The following is a 24128-nucleotide window of genomic DNA, read 5'->3' on the forward strand; positions in this document are numbered from 1 at the left end:
AAATTTATAGTTATCTATAACTATTTCCTTCCTGCTAATAAAATTTATTTAAAATGTTTTCTAATTTAAAGTTTAGCTATCATCCTTCTGAAACACTCCCTAATCTTTGATGCTTCCACATAATTGCCAAAACGCTTCTCATGGAGCTTGAGATGATTCATCTTCAATAGGGAAGGGCTCTCTGCACCTTTGTAGCCAGTGCCTACTAGCACAGTGCCAGACACAACACAGGCACTCAATAGATGTTTGTTGAACTGACCTGGATTGTCTTTGTGCACTCCTTCTGGGCACCTCGAAAACCCTAGGGGAGGAGTTTTGCCTCCAGAATGACAACAGTCTACTCAATGAAATAAACACAACCCAGAAGGAAAAGCTGATTAACACTTAGAACAACTTTTCTCTTCCTCCCCTACCTACCACCATACATCCATGTAGAATTTTCCTTTAATTTCTGTTCTTAGAGACTGGGGGCACTGTTCAGGTACTTCTAATAATGTGAGGATTGCTTTATTAAGTTTATGCCTTTAACTTTATGTAGTAAATGTCCCGTGAAACCCTGACTCACTAACCAGCAGGGGATGGAAGCCAAATATAACCTGGGTCATCATGCTTCAAAACTGGTTACAGTTTTCAGTTTATATGTTAGAGAAATATTAACAAAATTGGGTAGGGGAATAGACAGAAGCTGAGAGGCACACTGGTGGTGCTGAAGGCTTATTCTTGACTGCATTCAAGGATCACTCCTGGTAGTGCTTAGAGAATCATATATTGCTGGGCTGCCTGTATCAAATCCTGATTTGCTTCCAAACACCCTATCAGCGGTACTGTCTCTCTGACTTCAACAAAACTGTTTTATATTGTAATATGCACAGCAAGCCAAACCACTTAAAAACTGTATGACTGACCAGAGAAGTAATACAGCAAGGTAGGGCACTTGCATTGCATGGAGCCAACTCAAGTTCGATTCCCTAGCACCCCACATAGTCCCTGAACTCATAGCTAGAAATAAGCTATAAAAATCAGTGGATGAGGCCATAAATAAATAAATAACAACAGTATTTTTCTAAGAGATTATGCAGTAGTAAACGTGCTTACTTTACACACAGTCTACCTGGGTTCAATTCCCAGCAGCACATATAAACTCTCAAATTCTGCCAGGGTGACTGCTAAGCATAGAGCCAGGAGAAATCCTTGAGCCTAGCATATGTTCCCCCAAAACAAAACCAAAAACAATAAAAACAGGCTTGATTCAATGAGTGTGGAACCCTAACAGTCAAATGTTCTTTATCTTTTATTTCTTTTTTTTGTTTGTTTGTTTTTTGGGCCACACCCATTTGATGCTCAAGGGTTATTCCTGGCTAAGGGCTCAGAAATTGCCCCTGGCTTGGGGGGACCATATGGGACGCCGGGGAATTGAACTGCAGTTCTTCCTTGGCTAGCGCCACCTCACTGGCCCCTATCTTTTATTTCTAATCCTTCTAGTAACTTGGCAGTGTTGGAGTTTATATTTTTTGTTTTGTTTTGTTTATAGGGGCCAGAGAGATAACACAATGGTAGGGCGTTTGCCTTGCAAGCAGCTGACCCAGGACCAACGGTGGTTTGAATCCTGCATCCCATATAGTCTCCCATGCCTGCCAGGAGCGCTTCTGAGCACAGAGTCAGGAGTAACCCTTGAGCATTGCCCGGTATGGCCCAAAACAAAACAAAACAAAACAAAAAGATGGGGGCCAGAGAGATAGCACAGCTGTAGGCTGTTTGTCTTGCATGCAGCTGACATAGGACAACCCGGTTCAATTCCTGGCATCCCTATGGTCCCCTAAGCCAGCCAGGAGGGATTTCTGATGCAGAGCCAGGAGTAACTCGAGCACTGCCAGGCGTGGCCCAAAACCCAAAAACAAAGTTATCTCTATAGTTCTGGTGTTAAAAAAGAAAAAAGTGGGCCCGGAGAGATAGCACAGCGGCGTTTGCCTTGCAAGCAGCCGATCCAGGACCAAAGGTGGTTGGTTCAAATCCCAGTGTCCCATATGGTCCCCCGTGCCTGCCAGGAGCTATTTCTGAGCAGACAGCCAGGAGTAATCCCTGAGCATCGCTGGGTGTGGCCCAAAAACCAAAAAAAAAAAAAAAAGTGTGACTCTCAGAGGGAAGTGGGCTGCAACTGAGGATAAAAGTAAAAGAAAGAAACCAGATCACACAAGAGCTGATTTTAACCAAGAGCAGCTAAACATCAAATGGATTTAAGACAGAGTGTGACTTAATCTGTTTTAAACTCAACTCTCGGCTGGCTTCTAGAGAATGGAAGGGTGGTGGTGGTGGTGGTGGGGCATAAGAAGTTACTGTGGGGCCCGTAGAGAGAAGTCATATTGAGAAGCTTTTCAGAGTCTAACCTCTCTCCTACTTCCTCTCTCTTCCCCCCTCCCCCTCTTTCCCTCCCCCTCTCTCTCCTTCTCTCCCCATCTCTCCCTCACTCCCTTCTCCCCCCCCTCGCTGCCCCCTCTCTCTTTCCTCTCCGCACTTGAATGATTGGGGGAGTGAGGGGTAGAGGGAGAGCCTGGGATATATGGGGGGGGAGGGAGAGAGAGAGAGAGAGAGAGAGAGAGAGAGAGAGAGAGAGAGAGAGAGAGAGAGAGAGAGAGAGAGAGAGAGAGAGAGAGAGAGAGAGAGAGAGAAGCTTTTCAGAATAGGAGCAATAGGATATGGGCATGAAAAAAGGGTATCAATATATTTTGGTTCATGCAATTGAGTAAATGATGCTATTTATTGGGCAAGACTAAAGGTAAGAGTGTTCTGAGAGAGATCCAAAGCCTCAGGACATATTTTTCTTTTCTTTTTCCTTTTGTTTTTGTTTTTGGGTCACACCCAGCAGCGCTTAGGGGTTACTCCTGGCTCCATGCTCAGAAATCACTCCTGGAAGACTCAAGGGACCATATGGGATGCCGGGATTCGAACCAATGACCTTCTGCATGAAAGGCAAACGCCTTACCTCCATGCTATCCGGTCCCAGGACATATTTTTCAACTTAGTGCAGAGAGAAAGAGAAAACCTGATAATGAGATTTAAGAGGTAGATCAACCATCTATTTTGCTCTTAGGATACATACTGTAATATCAACAGATGAAATGTAAAGGCTGGGATTTCCATCAAAATAATTCAAGGGGGGGCCCGGAGAGATAGCACAGCGGTGTTTGCCTTGCAAGCAGCCGATCCAGGACCAAAGGTGGTTGGTTCGAATCCCGGTGTCCCATATGGTCCCCCGTGCCTGCCAGGAGCTATTTCTGAGCAGACAGCCAGGAGTAACCCCTGAGCACTGCCGGGTGTGGCCCAAAAACCAAAAAAAAAAAATAATAATAATAATTCAAGGGGAAGTAGGGAAGTAGTTATGAGTAGATTTTTTTTTGGGGGGGGGGAGAGGTCACACCTGGCAATGCTAAGAAATTACTCCTGGCTCTGTGCTCAGGAATCAATCCTGGTGGGTAGGTGTTGGGGACCAAACTAATTTTGGCCACGGTAAGGCAAGCACCCTACTCACTGTACTTTCTGGCCCTGAACAGATTGGGGGGGCGGGACCGGGGCCCACCCGGGGCCCACCTTCAGCCGCACTTGGAGTTATTCCTGGCTCTGAGCTCAGAAATTACTCCTGGCAGGCTCAGGGGACCACATGAGATGGGAGGGGATCTAACCGGGTTTGGCTGCTTGCAAGCCACAAGCTGCGCTATAGCTCCGCCCAAGACTAATTCCTTACTCTGGAGTGTTTGACAATTTCCTAGGAACTAGATGAGATCACCTAAGGTGGTACAGCAGAAGTGAAAGTCTCCAAACCCAGGTGCAGTGGGAGTGACCTAAAGCAGACCAATAAACTGAAGAGCTAAGACAGGGCTGCTCAAGTTTACATTCTCTGGGGGAGGAGACAGATAAGACATTAAATAAATATGAGAGCTCTGAATCAGTGTGATCAAGAAAAAGGGAGCTAAGATTAGTTCCCTGAGGTATTTAACTGCTAGGGGCTAATTCAGTATAAATAGTAGTTTTAAAGTACTCTCCAGCCTTTGTTGTGAGTCACTCCCTAAGGTGCTGGGGGCAGGTGGATTGAGCCCAGGTCTCTTAAACCACATTTCCTAGGAATTTCATTTTTTTTTTGTTTGTTTTGGGGTCACACCCGGCAGTGCTCAGGGGTTACTCCTAGCTCTACGCTCAGGATTCGCTCCTGGCAGGCTCAGGGGAGCATATATGATGCCGAGATTCGAACCACCGTCCTTCTGCATGCAAGGCAAACGCCCACCTCCATGCTATCTCTGGCCCCTCCTAGGAATTTCTGATCCAAGTTATTGCTTACAAACAAAGCTCAGTTAGTTGCCACCAACATTTATTTTCAGAAAAAAAAAATCTTTTTTTTTTTTTTTTTTGGTTTTTGGGCCACACCCGGCGATGCTCAGGGGTTACTCCTGGCTGTCTGCTCAGAAATAGCTCCTGGCAGGCACGGGGGACCATATGGGACACCGGGATTCGAACCAACCACCTTTGGTCCTGGATCGGCTGCTTGCAAGGCAAACGCCGCTGTGCTATCTCTCCGAGTCCAGAAAAATGTTTTACCTTAGAAAAGCTTTAGGGGTTGGGCCGGTGCGGTGGCACAAGGCCTTGCCGGCGCTAGCCTAGGACGGACCTCGGTTTGATCCCCATCTGGTCCCCCAAGCCTGGAGCGATTTCTGAGCACATAGCCAGGAGTAAAACCCCTGAGCATCACCGGGTGTGGTCCAACCCCCGCTCAGAAGAAAAAGAAAAATCTTTAGGGTCAACAGGCTAAGTTGGCACGCAGGAAGCCCAGGTTCCAGCCCCAACACCTCACCTCAAGGCTCCCCAAGCACTGTCAAAAGCAATGCTTTACACAGAATTAGAAGCAGCTCCCAAAAACTGCCAAGTGATGCCCACCACCTAAGTAAAAAGAAAAGCTTTAGCTCTCCTCCTCTCCAAATCCTTGTCCTGGGTGCTTTCTTACCCCAATTTCTTTGGTTCCTATAGTCCCCCTCGCCCCCCACAGTAGTGTCTGCTACTCTCAGTGCTCCCAAGACCCTCTTTCCTTCCCACACTCCAAGTGCTACTTCCCAGCACGCTTTCAAATTTCCAGAGACTATAAACCACATTAGCACAAGTCTGTCACTCACTGTCATAATCCTAGAACCCAGAATGGTATCTAACAATTACCACTCCAAAAAATATTCCTTTTGAAAGAGAACTTCCAGGGGCTTACACACTGACAACTAGCACTGGTGGCCTCTCTCTTCATGCATAAATACTTCCATTTTACAGACGTGCAGTGGATGCAGATCCAAGGTGATGACTTTTTCACCTAACATATTTTCCCTTTCCTAGAAGCGGGTTTTTTGTTTAAAGCCGAGAGAGAAATGATGTTCCAAGGATGATCCGTGCCATTAAACGTTTCTTCTAATTTAATTAAAATGCCATCTTTCTAGATTAATCCAACAAGTTTTCTACTGTCTTTCAAAAGAAAACCAAAAAAAGGCAAACATCTCTTTTTTTGGCCCGAATCGCAGAAACTCTTCGCTAGCAGCAGAACAGCCTTGCTTGCTTTGCTCCAGTGCTTTGGAGCAGAGGCCTGCACACAGATAGCCAGCGTTTCTGCACACAACCCCCGACACTTAACGTTCATGAAATAATAATGAAACAGGAGGCCGGGGCTTTTTGCTTTCTCCTGGGTCCAGGCCTCACTTAAGTGACCTTGGACAAATCCATTCCCTTCCTCCTATCGGATTTCCATAGGCCTCGTTTGGAGAGGAAATGGATCTTCAGCCCTATCCTAGGGGGGTGTCAGCGTGAGGACCCCCTAATCCCTTCCTCGATTTGGGGAGCGCCTTCGGAACCATCGAGGAGTGGGGGGCGGTTCTGATGGGCTCATAAGGAACTCATGGGGGTGAATGCGGAGAACTTGGGGAGGCGGTGAGGTCAGCTGGGCTAAGCTATAGATTCGGAAAACAGTCGGAAACCCGGTCCCCATACTAAGAAGCTCCATTCGCTTCCTTTTAAGTGTCTTCTGAAGCTGACAGAGGCTGTGGACAGTCGATGGATGACCCGATTTGGTCACTGAACAGACTACTGAGACGGCGAAGAAGGCCCAGCTGGCTCCCTCCACATCAGCGTGGTGTTTTGTTGTGTGCGAAGAGGCTTGCGAAATAACAGCCATCTTGCATCAGGCGGCCCGGCCCGGGAGATTGCCACCGGCGGGAGTCGAGTGGGCCTTCCCTGAGGCGCGAGGAGCCGGGCCGACCCGCCTGCTGGGGACCGGCCTGAGAGGACCGAGTTGCCGTCCGTCAGTCGGCGGGCAGGCGGGCGGGCGGGCGGGCGAGCGTGCGTGGGCGGGCGGGACGGGGCGCTCCCCGGACTGACCAGCTTCCCCGGAAGTCCCTTCCTGAAGTGAAGCGCCCGGCCGCCCCGCCCCCACCCTCACCCTCGCCCCGCCCGGAGCATGTCGGGAGCGCGCGCGGGAACGAGGCCGCGGCTGGGTTCCCCTCCCCCTCCCCCTCTCGCCTCAGGCTCGCCGAGGCCGGGCGTTCCCCCCGCCGCGCCTCGCTCAGCCCGCCCTGCCCCCTCAGCGTCCCACACCGGGCAGGGCCGGCTGCGTGGGTGCGCGGAAAGAAGGAAGGCGCGGGGACGGGGTGCTGGGAGTGCGGGAGTTGAAGCACTGGGGGGTGGGGCGGGCGGCCCCTCGGCGTGTCTTTTGTGTTTGTACACACACGGCGCGAGGCGGGGAGGCGGGCGGGCGGGCGGGCGGCCCTGAGGAGCGAGGAGAGAAGAGGGAGGAGGGAGGAGAGAGGGGCGGGGGCGGGCGGTGCGCGGGGGCGGGGGGAGGGGCGCGGGGCGTGGCCTCGCGGCGGGCTCGGGAGTGGGCGTGGCCGCGCCTTCCCTCCATTGTGTGTGATTGGCCGGCGCGCGGCGCGGGGGCGGGGCGCGGCGCGTAGGGGGCTCGCCTCGGTGTCAGCCATCTTTCAATTGTGTTCTTCGCCGCCGCCGCCGCCGCGCCACCGCCGTCGCCGTCGCCGTCGCCGTCGCCGCCGCCGGTTTCCCCCAACGCCAGCGCCGCCTCCCGCTCGCGGACCAGCTCCAGCCCGAGGAGAAGGGGGGTGAGTGGCCGCGCCTCGGGGCGCTTCCCGGGCCCCGGAGCCCGGACCCGTCCCCGCGCGCGGGCCGGCGTCCGGAGGGGGAGCCCCGCAGCCCCGCGCAAACTTTTTGGCCCCGGAACGGAGCTGCGGGAGCGAGCGGCGCCCGGCCCGGATCAACGGCTGCAACCGCCGCGGCGGCGCCTCGGACCCCGCGACCCGCGACCCCCGACCCAGCCGCGCGGGCTGCTCGCCGCCGGCCCCGCTTCGGGCGGGAATCGATGGAGCCAGAGCCAGAGCCAGAGCCGCCGCCGCCGCCAGCCGGGGAAGTCGCTCGCCGCTCGCCGCTGCTTCCTTCTTGCCTTCTCCCTCCCCACAGTTGCTGCTCAGCTTCACCATCTTGTCTCCTCTCCGCTCAACGACCATATTTTCTTTCTTTTCTTTCTTCCTGTCTTTCGTTTCCCCCATTTCAGGAAATGAAATTTGTGGGGGGTTTTAATTTTTAATTTTTATTTTTTTGCAAATTTAGACTTCACCCAGCATCATCACCTTTCTTTATTTTTAATCTAATTTAATTTAATTTTTTTCCGTTGAAGCGGAAACTTGATGCACCGGGGATGCACCCCCACCTCCCCCCCAAAAATAAATAAAACTTTTTTGCATCTCGGTGGGCGGCACGTGGCAAAGGGTCATCTTTTTCATCATTTTTTTATGTTTTGAGCGTTTAGATGCTGCTTGTGGGGGAAGAGGGAGACCGGGAGGCGCGGGGCGCGATTGTTTCCTTCCATCTTGCGGGGCTTTGCGGGGCCACCCCGACTGTGCCCCGGGACTGGGGGAGGCGAAACTAAAAGTTTACGCGGGGCCTGGAAGGACCGGACCGGTCGGCCGGTGCCTGGCGTTCATTAAAGTCGGGGTGCGAGGCCTTTATTTATTTATTTTTGATTCCTTGGGATTTCCTGGCGAGGACGCGCTGGCTCGCTCGCTTCTCGCTGGCTGCTGCTGTTTCTCCAGATCGCCCCTCGCCCCCCCTTCGGGATGCGGGACCCGGGGTGTTCTCGGGTGCTCATTGCAAATTTTTAGCCACTGCCAGGCGATGGGGGCTAATTTTGGTTCGAGCTCCGCTTTGGGGCTTCGTGCTTTTTGTGGCTGGTTTGTTAGGTAGCTGGTCCTGTCTGTTGTCGACTTCGATGGAAGCCGCTTGGAGCTGTTGGTGGAAGCTTCTCTTTTTGAAAGGCCGTCCGTCTGTCTGTCTGTCTGTCTGGAAGAGGGTGTCAGGGCCCCCCATCTGCTAGTACTCCAGTTTGTTTCTAGAAGTCGTGTTGGGGTGGCACGGCCGGTCGACGCACCCTTTCGGGTTACATAACATTACGGGTTTTTTTGGTTTTTTTGGTTTTGTTTTGTTTTCTAGTTTGCGATTATGGCTTTTCTCGACGGGGCGGGGGGTCGTGGCGGGAGGTTTCTCCTTTGGCGTGCAGTGTTCCGTTGATCTTCGGGGTGGCTGCCTGGTGGTGATTGTTGGTTGGTTGTTTTCCCCCGCCGGCAGGTAAGGTCTCTCTGCCATGGCTCGTACAAAGCAGACTGCCCGCAAGTCGACCGGTGGTAAAGCCCCGAGGAAGCAGCTGGCCACGAAAGCCGCTCGCAAGAGTGCGCCCTCTACCGGGGGGGTCAAGAAGCCTCATCGTTACAGGTAGTTTTATTTATTTATATTTAGAGGATGTGTGTCTTTTTTTATGTTGTGTAAGGGAACCGATCTCAAGAATCCAACAAATTGTGAATCGAGCACTTAGAAAAGCGCCTGGTTTTGCTTTGGAATACTTGAAGAGACACATAAGATCGATTGTCCTACTGAGCCCATTTTTTTATTTTGAAACTACGATCTTAACATACACCAAAGCAGACATCTTGGTCACTAATAAGATAATGAGATGACAGTTTTCGTTTATGTCAAGTTAGAACTTACTTTTTAATAGTAAGGGTTTTTTTTTTAATGTTGTTTGGGGAATAACACTGCTTTTGGTAACAGGACAGCTTGCCCTGGTTTTTTGCTTAGTGAAGTTGCTGTTTGTTTACTTGAATTGATCTGTTTCCCTCAGTTGGCACCTTGGGCTTTTGAATTATCCTGAGAGTGTTGTTCAGGGCATCTGCCATTAGAGGGCAGATGTTGTCCATACTTAGGTAGCCAGCCTGTCCAATTGACTTTTTAGGTGGGAGAAATAAGTCAGAATTGAGGTAAATTTTTGCTGATAGTTACTTAATTTATATAATAATGGTGAGTTCTCTATAGGAGAATACAATCGAAAAAGTGTTGATCGTGAGGTATGGATGGTAATCTGAGGTACTCAGCAGCAGACTTAAATTCCATACATATATTCTCACTGGACATTTATAATATGACTAAGGAAATAACTTTACTTTTAATTAATTTCTGTCAGGAATATAATGTCTTCTAATTACTTCAGAGATAATGATCAGTTTTTAAAATTGTAAGTGAAACTTAAAAATTCACGTAGTGATTTTTTATCATTTAGTGACCTCTTTGTGTTGTCGGATTTTTTTTTTTTCCTTAAGGCCTGGTACTGTGGCTCTTCGTGAAATCAGGCGTTATCAGAAGTCCACTGAACTTCTGATTCGCAAACTTCCCTTCCAGCGTCTGGTGCGAGAAATTGCTCAGGACTTCAAAACAGATCTGCGCTTCCAGAGCGCAGCTATTGGTGCTTTGCAGGTAAATGGCAGATGGGAAAGGCTCGAATTCTAGCTGTATGCAGAGAATAGTTGTAAATTTTTTGTGTATGCTTCTACAATATCAAAAGTGTCTTATTTCATTGTCAGGGTGTCAGGAAGGTTAAATTGTTCAAGGTCGGGCCAGAGTAATAGCACAGCGTAGGGCGCTTGCCTTGCACGTGGCTGACCCAGGAGGGACCCTAGGTTCCATCCGTGGCGTTCCATATGGTCACCCTCGTCAGGAGCAACTTCTGAGCTTATAGCTATAGTTACTGGGTGTCGCGCCCCCCCCCCAAAATTGTTCAAGGTCATAGCATAATTTAAAGCTGTCTAGATTACATCATAATCTGAACCCTCCTTGACATCAAAGTCAAGTAGACATTCTACTATAGCATTGTACTAAAAATCTTTAGACTCTTGGTTTAAAGATGTTGGGGGATATTAAAATATGGAACTAAAAGGTCGCTGTTTGGGCCAGAGATGTAGCTTAGCGGGAGGCACTTATCTTGAATTTATAGTGCCCTGTGTGTTTTTTTATTATTATTTCTGGCAGCACCCCCAAAATGGTATATGAAATTTCTGCAATATATTTTATACAGTAACTAGTGTGGAAAGAAATGTCTCTGAAACTGAAGAGATGGCTGCAAGTGGGAAGGCTATGACTGGGATGGGAATGTAGATGGGCAGCGATAAAGATTTGTGTCTTGAGGTCAAGAGATAGGCTCAGTAGGCTGGAGCCTGATCTGATCCCTGGCACCACATGGTCTCCATAAGCTGGAAGTGATCAGTATTATGTTGGTTTAAGACTAGAAGTTTGCTAGAGAGAATTATGATTTCCTTTTATGTAGTATATTGATTTGAGTCTTTTAGCACTCCAGGGGATCTGAAATTAGTCTTAGCTCCAGGATGTGAGACTTTGAGGAAGTGTTGTTCTACAGGTAATTAGGTATTTAAAATATTTCTCATTACAAAATTAAAGCTTGGAGTGCCTACAGTAAGGTATTCAATAATGTAATCAAGTCATTAGGATACCTGTTTTGGTATTGTTCGGTCTTCTTTAGAATTCTCAGAATATATTAAGACCACCACAAATCTGACTCAGTCTTGGGTGCAGTGTTGGAGAATTTCGATGCTTCTGTTGCTGTGCCAGGCTTTTGCTTTATATGAGAGGAAGATTTGATAGGTGGATTCAACCCTGAAATGTGATTGGTTGGAGCTGTTTCTATGGTTAGTCTAAACTTCATTTGAGGAGGTTGGAGAATTGATGCAGTGTTATGCATCTGACCCAGGATTAATCCCTGGTATCCCGTATGGTTCCCGAAGCACTACCAGGAGTGACCCTGAACATTGCCAATAAAACTTAATTTGGTGAATTCCAAGAATAGGCATCCATTACATTCTCAGTGAATGGAAATTACTGAAATTTCAAACTGCTGAAACCTTTCTGTACTGTTGTTTAAAGCTTTATTTTTGTTTTACTTGAGATCCTATTTCATCTTCTTACTGTAATTGTACTTATTTTTCCTACTGTTTTTGTGCAGAAATATTGGTAAGGTTACCCAGCATTGCTTTGAAGCTAATTTTGCTTTCCAGTTAGTCAGCCAGGATTACACTTGTAAGAACACATTATACTAGAATGTTACTGAGCTAAAGAGTTAGTGATAATATAACTTGAGAGATTGAAATTGCTGAACAATCTGGATGAAGTGCTATTAAAGTTCATGTGTAAGTGTTCCTTGTTACTGTTAAATGCATTTCTGGGCTGGAGAAACAGTTACCGCTGGTAAGGCATTTTCATTGTATATGGCTGACCAGTTTCATACCTGGCACCCCTGAGAGTCCTGCAGCACCACCAGGATTACGTCTTGAGCATTGCTGGGCTTAAAAATTTATTTTTTCTAAGTTTAGTTATTGGCTTTGAGCCAAAATGCTCTTCTCTGCAGTCTATGCCTATATCTCAATCTTATTTACTGGAGAAAATGAGGTAACAGACTCTTTGAGGTTTTTTTTTTTTTTTTTTTTCCCTTTGAAATAGAACTTTTAAAAACTACTTTTTTACTTTAAATTCAGAGGCGATGGTAAAGAAGTTAATCTTAAGTTTTTTGTAGATAATTAGGAACAGACTAAAAATGTAATTTCTGTCCTTAATGTCTGGGAATTTTGTCTAAGGTGTTCTTGTATTAAAAAAGAAATACTCTGGATCAGAGCCATAGCACAGCAGGGAGGTATTTGCCTTGCATGTGACTGACCCAGATTTGATCCCTCAAATTCTATATGGTCCCAAATGCCTGCCAGGTGTAACTCCTGACTACCACCAGGTGTGATCCACAAACCAAAAAAAAAAAATTTTTTTTTAATGAATAAACTGTTGGCTGGAGCTATAGTAAAACAAGTAAGGCATTTTCCTTGTGCTTGGCTGACCCGATTGTGTCCTTAGCATTCCATATACTAGGCATTGTCAAGTGTGGCCCCAAAACAAGTGGAAATGAACTGTTAGTGTTAACAAATGTTAGATGTATTAGAAGATTGAACATATTAAACTATTGAGTTAACATGTTCTTGTGGTTGTAAGACAATTTTAATTTTCTCTTTTACAGTTATGGGTTTTTTTTGTTTTTGGGCCACACCCGGTGGTGCTCAGGGGTTACTTCTGGCTATCTGTTCAGAAATAGCTCCTGGCAGGCACGGGGGACCACATGGGACACCGGGATTCGAACCAACCACCTTTGGTCCTGGATCGGCTGCTTGCAAGGCAAACGCCGCTGTGCTATCTCTCCGGGCCCACAGTTATCGTTTTTATGTCTTAAAATATTTGCCTAATGTTTAGGAAACATTGTAATATTCGTAATAGAAATGGATATGGATCACTGGTCCTATATTCCATATGGGATATGGTATTGAGATACAGGACAAGCCCCTCATTAATGTTGTAGCTTTCCCAGAACTGACCAAACTCATCCCTATAATACAGCCAGATTCTCTGTTGCTATTAAGAGTCCAGTTGACACATGTTAGAATAGTACCTGGGAACTGCTCTTGATGTCTCAGAATTGGAAGATCTTTTGCACTATCTAGGGTGATGTACCAGCTAGGTTTGCATATTCCTGAGGTGCTGAGTGAGACAAATTAAGATGGTTTTATTATTTTTGTTTCAGGTCCATACCGGGCCATGTTGAGGGACTATTCTCATTTGAGGGTTCCCTTCTGGTAATGCTCAGGGACTACAGTGATGCCACGGTCCAAATCTGGTCTCCTGTATGCTAATCATGTACCCCATCTATTAACTTTCTATTTAGCTCCTAAATAATTTCATGAGGATCATAGGTTCAGGTATTTTGAAAACTGAACCTCTTAAGTGTAGGCTCTCGTATTCCAATTTGGGGGTATATGGTTGATTCTGATGCAGTGCTTCAGGGATTGACATCCCACAATATAGGGATACTACCATCCATCCTAGGTAGGCTGTGGGCAAGGCAAATGCTATCTCTCCAGCCCCAGGCACACATAGTTTTTAGATGCTCTCCTCTGCATTCAGGCGTCAGCTCCATAATATGCATGGGGTGAGAGCCACTCAATTGTTTCTCACATTAATATCTCATGAATGAATATTGAATGTTAAGGAATTTATCTTACAGATTAATTGCATAAAGGTGTAGCTTTCATTTGGGATAATGGGCCAGTATTGTAACTCACTGGAAAGAGCATATACCCTGCCAGTATATGGCCTGGGTACAGTCTGACAACATATATTTATGATAGAGAGGTGGACATAAAAACAAAATGAGGGGCCGGCGAGGTGGCGCTAGAGGTAAGGTGTCTGCCTTGCAAGTGCTAGCCAAGGAAGGACCGCGGTTCGATCCCCTGGCATTCCATATGGTTTCTGAATGCAGAGCCAGGAGTAACCCCTGAGCGCTGCCAGATGTGTGTGTGTCTCACACACACACACACACACACACACACACACACACACACACACACACACACACACACACACCGCAGAGCCAGGAGTAACCCCTGAGTGCTGCCGGATGTGACAGGCACACACAGCCAAATCAGATCGCTACTGAACATCTGGACATTATATTATAAACTCATACTGGAAGATAGCTGTCTTAGCAAGGGAGATAATTAAGAGGATTGGAGTTACATGTTTTGCAAGCTGGAGTCATACATTCTGTCTCCAATAAACTCTAGGTGTGATCCAAAACAAAAAGATGGTTGATAAATGCCAAATCAGTACAAGGAAAATTAGAATTTTTAAGTCACATGCATCTAGAAGCCACTGGCAAAAGAGATGCTTCATCAAATTCCAAAAATTTATTTGGCTTACCACTTCCTTTTTCTGAGATTACAACTGCCCCAACCATTTCCAGAGTGTGGAGTAATTATTTGCCACCTTAGGAATCACAGTCCTAAAAGAAAAAATCTTGGCTCTTAGGAACCATGCATCAAGACATAGGATGGTAAAAATTTGTTTGAGAAAGTTTATGGCGCTAGAATATGAACTCAGAGCTCTGTGGACTTCCAGTTTCTTGAAAGAGGCCTCAAATGATCTTTGGAACATCACTGGGAGTGGTTACAACCACCACCAAGAGAAAAAAACAGGATGATGGTGTAAAAGGAATAAAATAATCTTTTATAGGATGAGATTAAATTATTTGATTTGATTGTTGTGGTGTTAATGCTTTCATAGTATGAATCTCAATAATTTGGAATATCAGGTGTTAACAGAACAAATCTGGCTGTGTATATAAGTCCATAAATGAAAGGTTTTGGGTTTGTTTCTATTTGCCTTTTTTGTTTGTTTTGGGGCTATACCCAGCAGTGCTCAGGGGGAATTTATTCTTGGCTCTGGGTTGAACCCAGGTGGGCCTTGTTCAAGCCTTAAGTTTGTGGTTTTGGCCATACCCGGTGATAGTTGGGTGTAGGGCTTGGGGCCATATGGGATCTCTGAACCCCAGAAAAAGTAATCTCAGTGTTCTTGTAGTGTTTAGGATTGAGCTAATAAAACATTTAGAAGGACAAAAAAATTTCATGACAATATAAGAGCCAGAGGTAGCAGGTCAGGTACTTGCCTTGCATGCAACCTACACAGTAATGATTCCTGGTGCCCCACATGGTCCTGAGACCATCCAAAATGACCTCTGAGCAGTGTCCAGGACAAGCTAAACACTCTGCCAAAAGGAAATATTTTATTTAGTTTTCAGACACCTCTGAACTACAGAATTAAGAGACCATGTGCCAGTGATCTAAACAAGCAGTTTTTTAAATTACTCTATTTTCACTCTATAAGATGCACCTAACCGTAAGATCCACATTTTTTTTTTTTTGGTTGGGCCATAACATGGCAGTGCTCAAAGGTTTTTTACCTGGCTCTCTGCTCAGGAGCGGATTTGCTCCTGGTAGGTTTAGGGGACCATATGGGATGTCTGGAATCAAACCACCATCCATCCTAGGTCAGCTGTATGCAAGGTAAATGCTATCTCTCCGGCCCCAGGCACACATAGTTTTTTTTTAGATGCTCTCCTCTACACTCAGGCATCAGCTCCATAAGATGCATGGGGTTGGGTTGGGGTACATCTTATGGTACAAAAAATGAGATAATTGGGGCCAGAGAGACAGCATGGAGGTAGGGTATTTGCCTTGCATGCAGAAGGACGATGGTTTGAATCCCAGCAGCTCATATGGTCCCCCAAGCCTGCCAGGAGCGATTTCTGAGTGTAGAGCCAGGAGTAACCCGAGGTCTGCTGCATGTTACCCAACCCCCCCCCCCAAAGATAATTGTGAGAGATATCTTCTACCTTATAAACTGAAATGGAAAAAAACAAAGAGGGATTTGTTATTAACACATTAGAGATTTGGAATAAATAAAGCATGGTATATTTAGGTAGACTTCTAGGGCTACATCTAGTCAGGAGGGATCAAATGGAGAGAATTTGGACAGTTAATGTTATGATCCAGGTCCTACAGAGCTCTTTTGTGATAAAATTTCTAAAGTATACACGGTAGATTATGATGGTGTGGTGAAAAGCAGTTATCAACTATAAGGCAGTATTTTGGCAGGCAAAAGTTGAAACTGACAAGGGCCTGAGTTGATAAACGTTGGGAACTTTCCTTGCAATCTGCCAATACTGTTAGATCCCTGTATTGCACATGTTCTCCTGAGTACTGCCAGGAGTAATTCCCTGAGCACTGCTGGGGATTACTCAGTGTAGCCAAAAAAAAAAAAAAAGTATGTACTATCGTAATTTGGTCAGCTTTTTTTGAGGTAGGTTTTTAAAGGCTCAGAAACCTTGTTATAGCTGATAAACATAATTTAAGTTGGTAATAATGCCATTGTTTCCCCTCCCCTTTTGTTCCTTTTGTAGGAGGCAAGTGAGGCCTATCTGGTTGGCCTTTTTGAAGATACCAACCTGTGTGCTATCCATGCCAAACGTGTCACAATTATGCCAAAAGACATCCAGCTAGCACGCCGCATACGTGGAGAGCGTGCATAAGAATCCACCATGATGGGAAACATTTCATTCTTCAAAAAAATTTTTTCCCTCTTCCTGTTATTGGTAGTTCTGAACGTTAGATTTTTTTTTTCCCCTGGGGTCAAAGGTACCTAAATATATGATTACAAATGGAAAAATAGGGGACAGAAATCAGGTATTGGCGATTTTTCCATTTTCATATGTGTGTGAATTTTTAATATAAATGTGGGGGCATAAAGCATTAATGGGAAGTCAAAAATGTTCCAGTGAACAAGTTTCAGCAGTTCAACTTTATAACAATTATAAATAAACCTGTTAAATTTTTCTGGACAATGCCAGCATTTGGATTTTTTTAAAACGAGTAAATTTCTTATTGATGGCAACTAAATGGCGTTTGTAGCATTTTTATCATACAGTAGATTCCATCCATTCACTATACTTTTCTAACTGAGTTGTCCAACATGCAAGTACATGTTTTTAATGTTGTCTGTCTTCTGTGCTGTTCCTGTAAGTTTGCTATTAAAATACATTAAACTATACCTGATTTTGGTCTTTATTACCAGTGTTAAACTGTACCATTATTTTTCACATCCATATTTGTTTTTTAATTCAAATAGGACGGTGGCTCGATGGTCCCCCAAGCCTGCCAGGAGCTATTTCTGAGCATAGAGCCAGGAGTAACCCCTGAGCACTGCCTGGTGTGGACCCTCTCCCCCCCCCAAAAAAAAAAAACAAAAAAACAGAAACAAGCATTTTATATGGGATAGAACAGTGGGTAGGGCATTCACCTTAAATGTGGCCAACCAGGGCTGACGTGGTGGCACTAGAGGTAAGGTGTCTGCCTTGCCAGTGCTAACCTAGGACGGACTACGGTTCGGTCCACCAAGCCAGGAGCGACTTCTGAGTGCATAGCCAGAGTTAACCCCTGAGCGTTACCAGGTGTGGCCCAAAAATAAAATAAAAAAAAGTTGACCAACCTAGGTTCAATCTCTTATTTCATATGGTTCCCTGATCCCTGCTAGGAGTGATCTATGAGTGCAGAGCGTGGTGTGGCTTCCACAAAAGAATTTTTGTTTAACGGTAAGTAACTGGGAAGTTTTCAAGTCAAAAAATTAGAGCTTTAGGGGCTGGAGAGAGAGCATGGAGGTAGGCCATTTGCCTTGCATACAGAAGGACTGTGGTTTGAATCCCGGCATTCCATATGGTTCCCTGAGCCTGCCAGGAGTAACTCCTGAGCGCTGCCAGTTGTGACCCAAAAACCAAAAAAAAAATAAGAGCATTGGGCTAGAGCAATAGGAGCAGAGAAGGAGTAAGTCCTGAGCACTACTGAGTGACCAGAAAAAAACCTAAAACATTGAGATCTGGCTATTTCATTAAGAACTAATTGTTCATAGTGTTTAAAAAAAACAACTTTATTCCTAATAAAACTGATAATGGGAATATTTGAATGATTAAAGCTGAAAGATAATGGGCTTGGGTTGCTGTAGATACATGGTTTGGTTCCTTTATAACATTGTGTTTACAAGTGCATAGAATGTAAAGTTCTTGTGAAGTGTAAGCAAGATAATTTTGGCTTAGAGATAAATTTGTTGATATGGAGCCAATTTTCTGTGTAATGCTTTATCAAGCTTTTACTACTGTTCAAGTAACTATTCAATATCTTATTTTTACTTACCTGACACTGTTAAAGGAATACAGAAGTGTACCAACACTCTGTTCAGGCACAATCTAATTTAGAGAAGTAGACATTAGAAAAAAGTGGAGCCAGAGTGCAAGGTAATTATGGTGCACTTTGATACAGCTAACCCAAGCTTGGTATCTGGATGTTATGTGTCTCCTGAGACAATGAAAAATGCTGAAGATATAAATAATAGCGAGTTGCTGGGACCAGCGCTTGTCTTGCATGGGCTGAAGAAATAGTTCAGCAGGTAGGTGCTTGCATTGGACTTGACCCGAGTTCAGTTATCGTCAACATCTCATATGGCCCCTGAGCACTGGCAAGTGTCCAAAAGTAGGGGTGGGGAGTAGTAGAGAGTATAGTAAGACACTTGGTACTAAAGTCAATTTGGATGTGGTTCTCTAAGCGTTGCTAGGAGCATTGTCAATGCAGAGCAAATAGTAAGTATTAAGGTATGTGGCATGGGTGAGAAAAGGCCCAGTTCTAAAATTTTATTTGAGTCCTGTTAATATCTATCTGCTCAGGAATAAAAAAAAGAAAAAACAGTGAAAACCAAGTTGAAAACCCTGAGCTATAAACAGACTGGTAAGGACACTGAGTGCAAAGCTTCAGAATTCAGCAGGATAGGGCTGGAGCAGTGGCCCTAAGCTGTAAAGCATCTACCTTGCATGGGAGGTTCGATACCCCGTATCCCATATGGTCCCCCAAGCCAGGAGCGATTTCTGAGCGCATAGCCAGAGTAACCCTGAGCATCACTGGGTATGGCCGAAAAAAAATTCAGCAGGGGGCCGGAGAGATAGCACGGAGGTAAGGTGTTTGCCTTTCATACAGAAGGTCATCAGTTCGAATCCCGGCATCCCATATGGTCTCCCGAACCTGCCAGGAGTAACCCCTGAGTGCTGCCAGGTGTGATCCAAAAACCAAAACAACAACAAAAAAATTCAGGATAAAATGGTCTGATTTGTGTTTTAATGAAATCATTTTCCATCTGCAGAAAATGCAAATAGAGCAGGAGGGGAAAAATTACAAGCTACTATGGCTACACTTGCTACAATGGCTTGGACTTAGATGGGGGTAGTAGGAATAGTGACAAATGGCACTCTGGATTAATAATTATTGTTTTGGAGGGTGCCATATCCAGTGGTTATAGTTATTTGATAGAGCTTAGGGATACTCCTAACTCTTAACTCAAGGATTATTCCTGGGGCCGGAGAGATAGCATGGAGGTAATGCATTTGCCTTGTATGCAGAAGGTCCGTGGTTCAAATCCTGGCATCCCATATGGTCCCCTGAGCCTGCCAGGACCGATTTCTGAGCATAGAGCCAGGAGTAACTCCTAAGTGCGGCTGGGTGTGACCCCCCCCCCAAAAAAAAAGAATCCTGGTGGTGTTTGGGGGACCATAATGGATTCCAGGAAACCCAGGTTGGCTATGTGCAAGACAAATGGCCTACCCAGTATACTATTAAGCCTCAGGCAAAAATTTTTTAAAGGTAGAGCACGACGACTTACTGATGGAAGTAGGTATGAGAAGGGGTTTTATTAGTACCAACTTTTGGGCCTAAGCCCACTGCAATCAATGATTTAAGTTCTTGTTAGGATAGGAAAGGCCAAGGGGAGCAGAAGTTCTGTGGTATATCTTCACAATGGAATACTAATCAACTGTTAGGAAAAATGAAGTCATGGAATTTGCTTTTGCATAGATGTGGAGAGTTATGCTGAGCAAAATGAGTCAGGGATGGGGATAGGCATAGAATGATCACATTTGTGGGATATACCGTATTTGCCGGCATATAAGACAACCCCCTAATTTTGCAGTTAAGACATAGATTTAGGCCTATATTCGCTGTATCAGACAGAACGTTCCTGTGCTGCAGCTGTATGTACCACAGTGAGCCAATCACAACAAGCAGGTCCCCTGTTTGTGACGCCGGCTGGGAAAATCCACGAAACTACGCCTGCCCAGTGGGGCCCGACTAAAAAACTGTGAGTGCTACCTGTGTGTATTTGTTTACTGTCCTCTTGCGTGAACTTGGGAGTGGGCCGAAAAGAGGCTCGAGCAGAGCACGGCTGCTCCGCTTCGCTACGCGGCCGTGCGCTCTTTCTAAGAAAAGAACACCATCTCAACAAGAAGAAAAAATCACACTAAGAACTGTGCTGGATCACAGAAGCAAGCATTTCTCCCTGGAATGTCTTCTCTGCTGCGTGCTTGGGCCTAAGATTTGATCCTGTGTGAGGCTTCATCCACGGAGGACTCCCCTCCTTTAGAGGCAAGTCGGCCCATCCAGAAAGGGCGGAGCCAGAGGAGTGTGCCGCCTGCATCATATAGCCAATGAATACCACCACAACACGTAGAAAAACCCACAATACAAGTGTGACAATGGGGAAACAGCGCTGGCCAGCATCAGATATAGAATGATGACAATTCTGATGACCAGATAACAACCAACCAACTAATCAACCTCTCAGATAAGGACTTTAGACTAGCAATATGGAAGATCCTCAACGAACTCAAAGAAACCATGGATTGAGTTGAACAGAACACTAATAAGAACCAAGAAAATATGAAGACAGAAATCACAAAACTCCAAACTGAAATAACATGTCAACTAACAGGCCTGAAAAAGTCAGTAAACGAAGTGAATGACAAAATGGATAAGCTCTGGGACTGGGTATCAGAAGCTGACAATCACAACAAGCAAAGGTTCAAAGGTTATACTGTAATAGACTTCCTCTCTGACTCTGGCCAATCTGAGCAGGCTTTTGACAGTGTAGATTCGGGTCCAGAACATTGTCTAATTTGCATGCATAAAAAGCCTGCTTGGATTGGCTGAGTTAGAGAGGCGGTCTGAGAAGCCTTGCAGTGATTGGTGCAGGATCGAGTTGGAAAATTCGTTTCATGGCAATATTCAGACAATTTTTGTTTAGCGGCATATTGAAAACATTTTTCGGGATATACTTGGCGTATAAGACGACCCCCGATTTTCGTTTGACTTTTTTTGTTTCAAAAGTTGTCTTATACACTGGAAAATACGGTATGTATTTTTAAAAGACAGTATGGTAATAACATCCAGAGACTAAATGGAGACAAGTGCCAGGAGGACCACCAGTCCATGTTAGAAAGTTTGCCACAAGTAAAGTGCAGTTAAAACAGAGAAGGGATGTGCCAAAAAGATAGCAGCCAGCCAGGAGCGATTTCTGAGCATAGAGCCAGGAGTAATCCCTGAGTGCTGTCAGGTGTGACCAAAAAAAAAACCAGAAGGGACCACTTCATATGACAGTGATAGTTGGAAATGATTAGACACGAATGGGTTCTGAAAGGATAGTGATATGTATGGAACCTCTTCGGTAATCATTGCAAACCACAGTTTCTAAAATGAAAAGGGGATGAATGAGGAAAGAAGAAAAATGCTACTGAGGCAAGCAGGGAAGAGGGCAGTGGGGAGGGTGGGAGGAGAACTGGGTACACTGGTATTGGGAAATGTACATTTGTGAAGGCTGTTGTACACTGGCTGAAAATCATGAACCTTGTAAACCAGTGTTTAATTTGTTGATTTTAAAAAAGGGCCTAGGTGAAGTATATGTTCAACTGAGATGCTTATTTAGTTGTTAGGGAGTGTTCAAGGAGGTTGGATGAATATATACCTGAAAGAGTTCAGGGAAGGTTTTTGCTTTTGCTAGAGAAAGGTGTTTTGTTTTGTTTTTCGGGCCACACCCGTTTGATGCTCAGTGGTTACTCCTGGCTAAGCGCTCAGAAATCACCCCTGGCTTGGGGGGACCATATGGGACGCCAGGGGATCAAACCTCGGCCCTTCCTTGGCTAGCGCTTGCAAGGCAGACACCTTACCTCTAGCGCCACCTCACCGGCCCCGTGAATCCATTCTTTTTTTTTTTTTTTTTTGGTTTTTGGGCCACACTCAGGGGTTACTCCTGGCTATTTGCTCAGAAATAGCTCCTGGCAGGCACGGGGGACCATATGGGACACCGGGATTTGAACCAACCACCTTTGGTCCTGGATCGGCTGCTTGCAAGGCAAACGCCGCTGTGCTATCTCTTCGGGCCCGGTGAATCCATTCTTAAGTCCAATAAGCTAGATGAGGCTGGGGGGTGTCATCTGCAGAAAAGTGCATGCCTGACATGCATCAGACCTGAGATTCACTCCAGGACCTCAAAACAAGTTAACTTACCAAAGAGATAGTGTTGATAGATTTTATAGAAGAAATCCAAATAAGGCACTCAACATTTAGTTTAGTGACTGAGAATCCAGAGGATCAAGAGGGAAAATACAAAATTTAGTTACATTTGTCTTGATTTGGGGCCACACCCAGTAGTGCTCTGAACCTTTTGGAGAATCGGAGATTGAACCCAGATTGTCCATGTGCAAGGTATGTGCCCTACCCTTTGTATTATTGCTGTCTCAAAACATTTGGAAGTTTAAAACCCACAAAGATTCAAGTACATAGTCTAGAGTTGTAGTCCAGGGGTTAAAGGCGCTGTATTACATTGCAGCTACCTCCATTTGATCTCCAGCAACACATTGACCTCCAGCACTCCTGGATGTGGCCCAACACCTTCACCCCCCGCAAAATATTGCTTCAGGGCGGAGAGAGAGAGACCCATGGTTTTAAATACTATTTATTGCTGGGGTTCAGGGATGGCTCACTGGCTAAAGCACTTGTCAACCAGTACTACCCATATGCACCAAATGCCACAGCAAAGTGATGTCCAGCACACCACAACCAGATGTACATAACCGTGTGGCTGAAGTGTGCAACCCCTGACGACTGAGCACCAAACCAAAAATAATGTATTACAGCTATATGTGTGTGACACCAGAATACTACAATCAAAAACTAACATAGGGGCTGGAGCGATGGTGCAGTGGTAGGGCATTTGCCTTGCACTCAACTGACCCAGGACAGAACGCGGTTCAATCCCCTGGCATCCCATATGGTCCCTCAAGCCAGGAGCGATTTCTGCGTGTATAGCCAGGAGTAATTCCTGAGTGACACCGGGTGTACCCCCCCAAAAAAAATTAGTCATGTGAGCAAGTACTGTAACTGTGATAACTGTGATTTCCACTAGCATTTCAGCTGAGTGTGAGCACTGAAGCCAGATAGATATTCAAGCCCCAGTGAGCATCAGGACTTGGGATATGAGCACCACAACTGATGAGATGTGGCCCCTGCCCCTAAGGGGAAAAATCTACTAAAACCAGAGTGAGGTCTCAGACTGACCGTTGGATTTGTACCAGGTTTTATCCACTGTGACTGATAAGAATTGGTTTGGTGAACTAGAGATAACAAGCTTTGTTTGGAATGAATTTGAGACTGGCACTTGGCTGAAATGATCTCACTTTACATCTGTGACAATACAAACTGATAAGAGTTTCCCAGGGAGTACAGCATCTCCCAGTGTTCGCTAAAACACTCAGCCTGTGTAGAATCATGGGGAACAATAAGGTATGAGTCATTGTCTAAAACCGGAGGAAAGCAGGACAGACCAGCAGAGCCCGAGTAGGAACCCTGATTTCATGCCCAATGCATGTTGCCCCCACCTATATGTCTGTGTCCCAGGGGTTGGAGAAGTATGCAGATTGTGAGCACTGCTGGGCGTGGCCCAAAATGAATTGGGGGATGGACCCTCAGGAGGACCTGAATTTCATCCCTGGCATCACATGGCTCCTGGTGCAAGGCAAGATGCACCTCAGCATCACCCACCCCAGCTTGCTTTTTTTTTTTTTTTCTCACCCCAGCTTTTGATCAGGTTCACACACCTGGAAATAACTGGGCATAGACCCAGGTATGGAGCACTACTGAAGAGCTCCCCTCATGTCTTCCCTACCCACAGCCCCCTAAAAAAAACGAACTGAGAAAAGGGAATGGAGATGAAGACAGGTCACTATGACCTCAAATTTTGTTTCAGATGAAAAGTGGAGTCAGATAATACAGAAAATGGGGCACTTGCTTTGCATGCCGTCAACCTGGGTTTACTCCTGGACATTATACATGGCACCCTGAGCCCACCAGGAGTGATCCTTGAACACAGAGGTAGGAATAAGCTCTGGGTACTGCCAGGTATGGCCCCTCACCAAAAAAAGAAAAGAAAAATATGTGGCTAGTTAACGATGAGGAAAGTTCTAAGGTGCT

The 24128-nt window shown here is 45.7% G+C and overlaps 1 protein-coding gene across 1 annotated transcript; it reads left to right on the forward strand.

Moving 5' to 3' along the window:
• Positions 1-8644: 8644 nt before the first annotated feature.
• Positions 8645-16842, forward strand: LOC126013502 (histone H3.3A). Its single transcript, XM_049776622.1, has 3 exons — positions 8645-8793; positions 9675-9828; positions 16196-16842. Exons 1-3 carry the CDS (start codon positions 8666-8668, stop codon positions 16322-16324), a joined length of 411 nt encoding a protein of 136 aa, XP_049632579.1. The 5' UTR covers positions 8645-8665; the 3' UTR covers positions 16325-16842.
• The last annotated feature ends 7286 nt before the right edge of the window (positions 16843-24128 follow it).

The sequence above is a fragment of the Suncus etruscus genome, chromosome 7 (genome assembly GCF_024139225.1).
Source record: "Suncus etruscus isolate mSunEtr1 chromosome 7, mSunEtr1.pri.cur, whole genome shotgun sequence".
Classification (NCBI taxonomy): Eukaryota; Metazoa; Chordata; class Mammalia; order Eulipotyphla; family Soricidae; genus Suncus; species Suncus etruscus.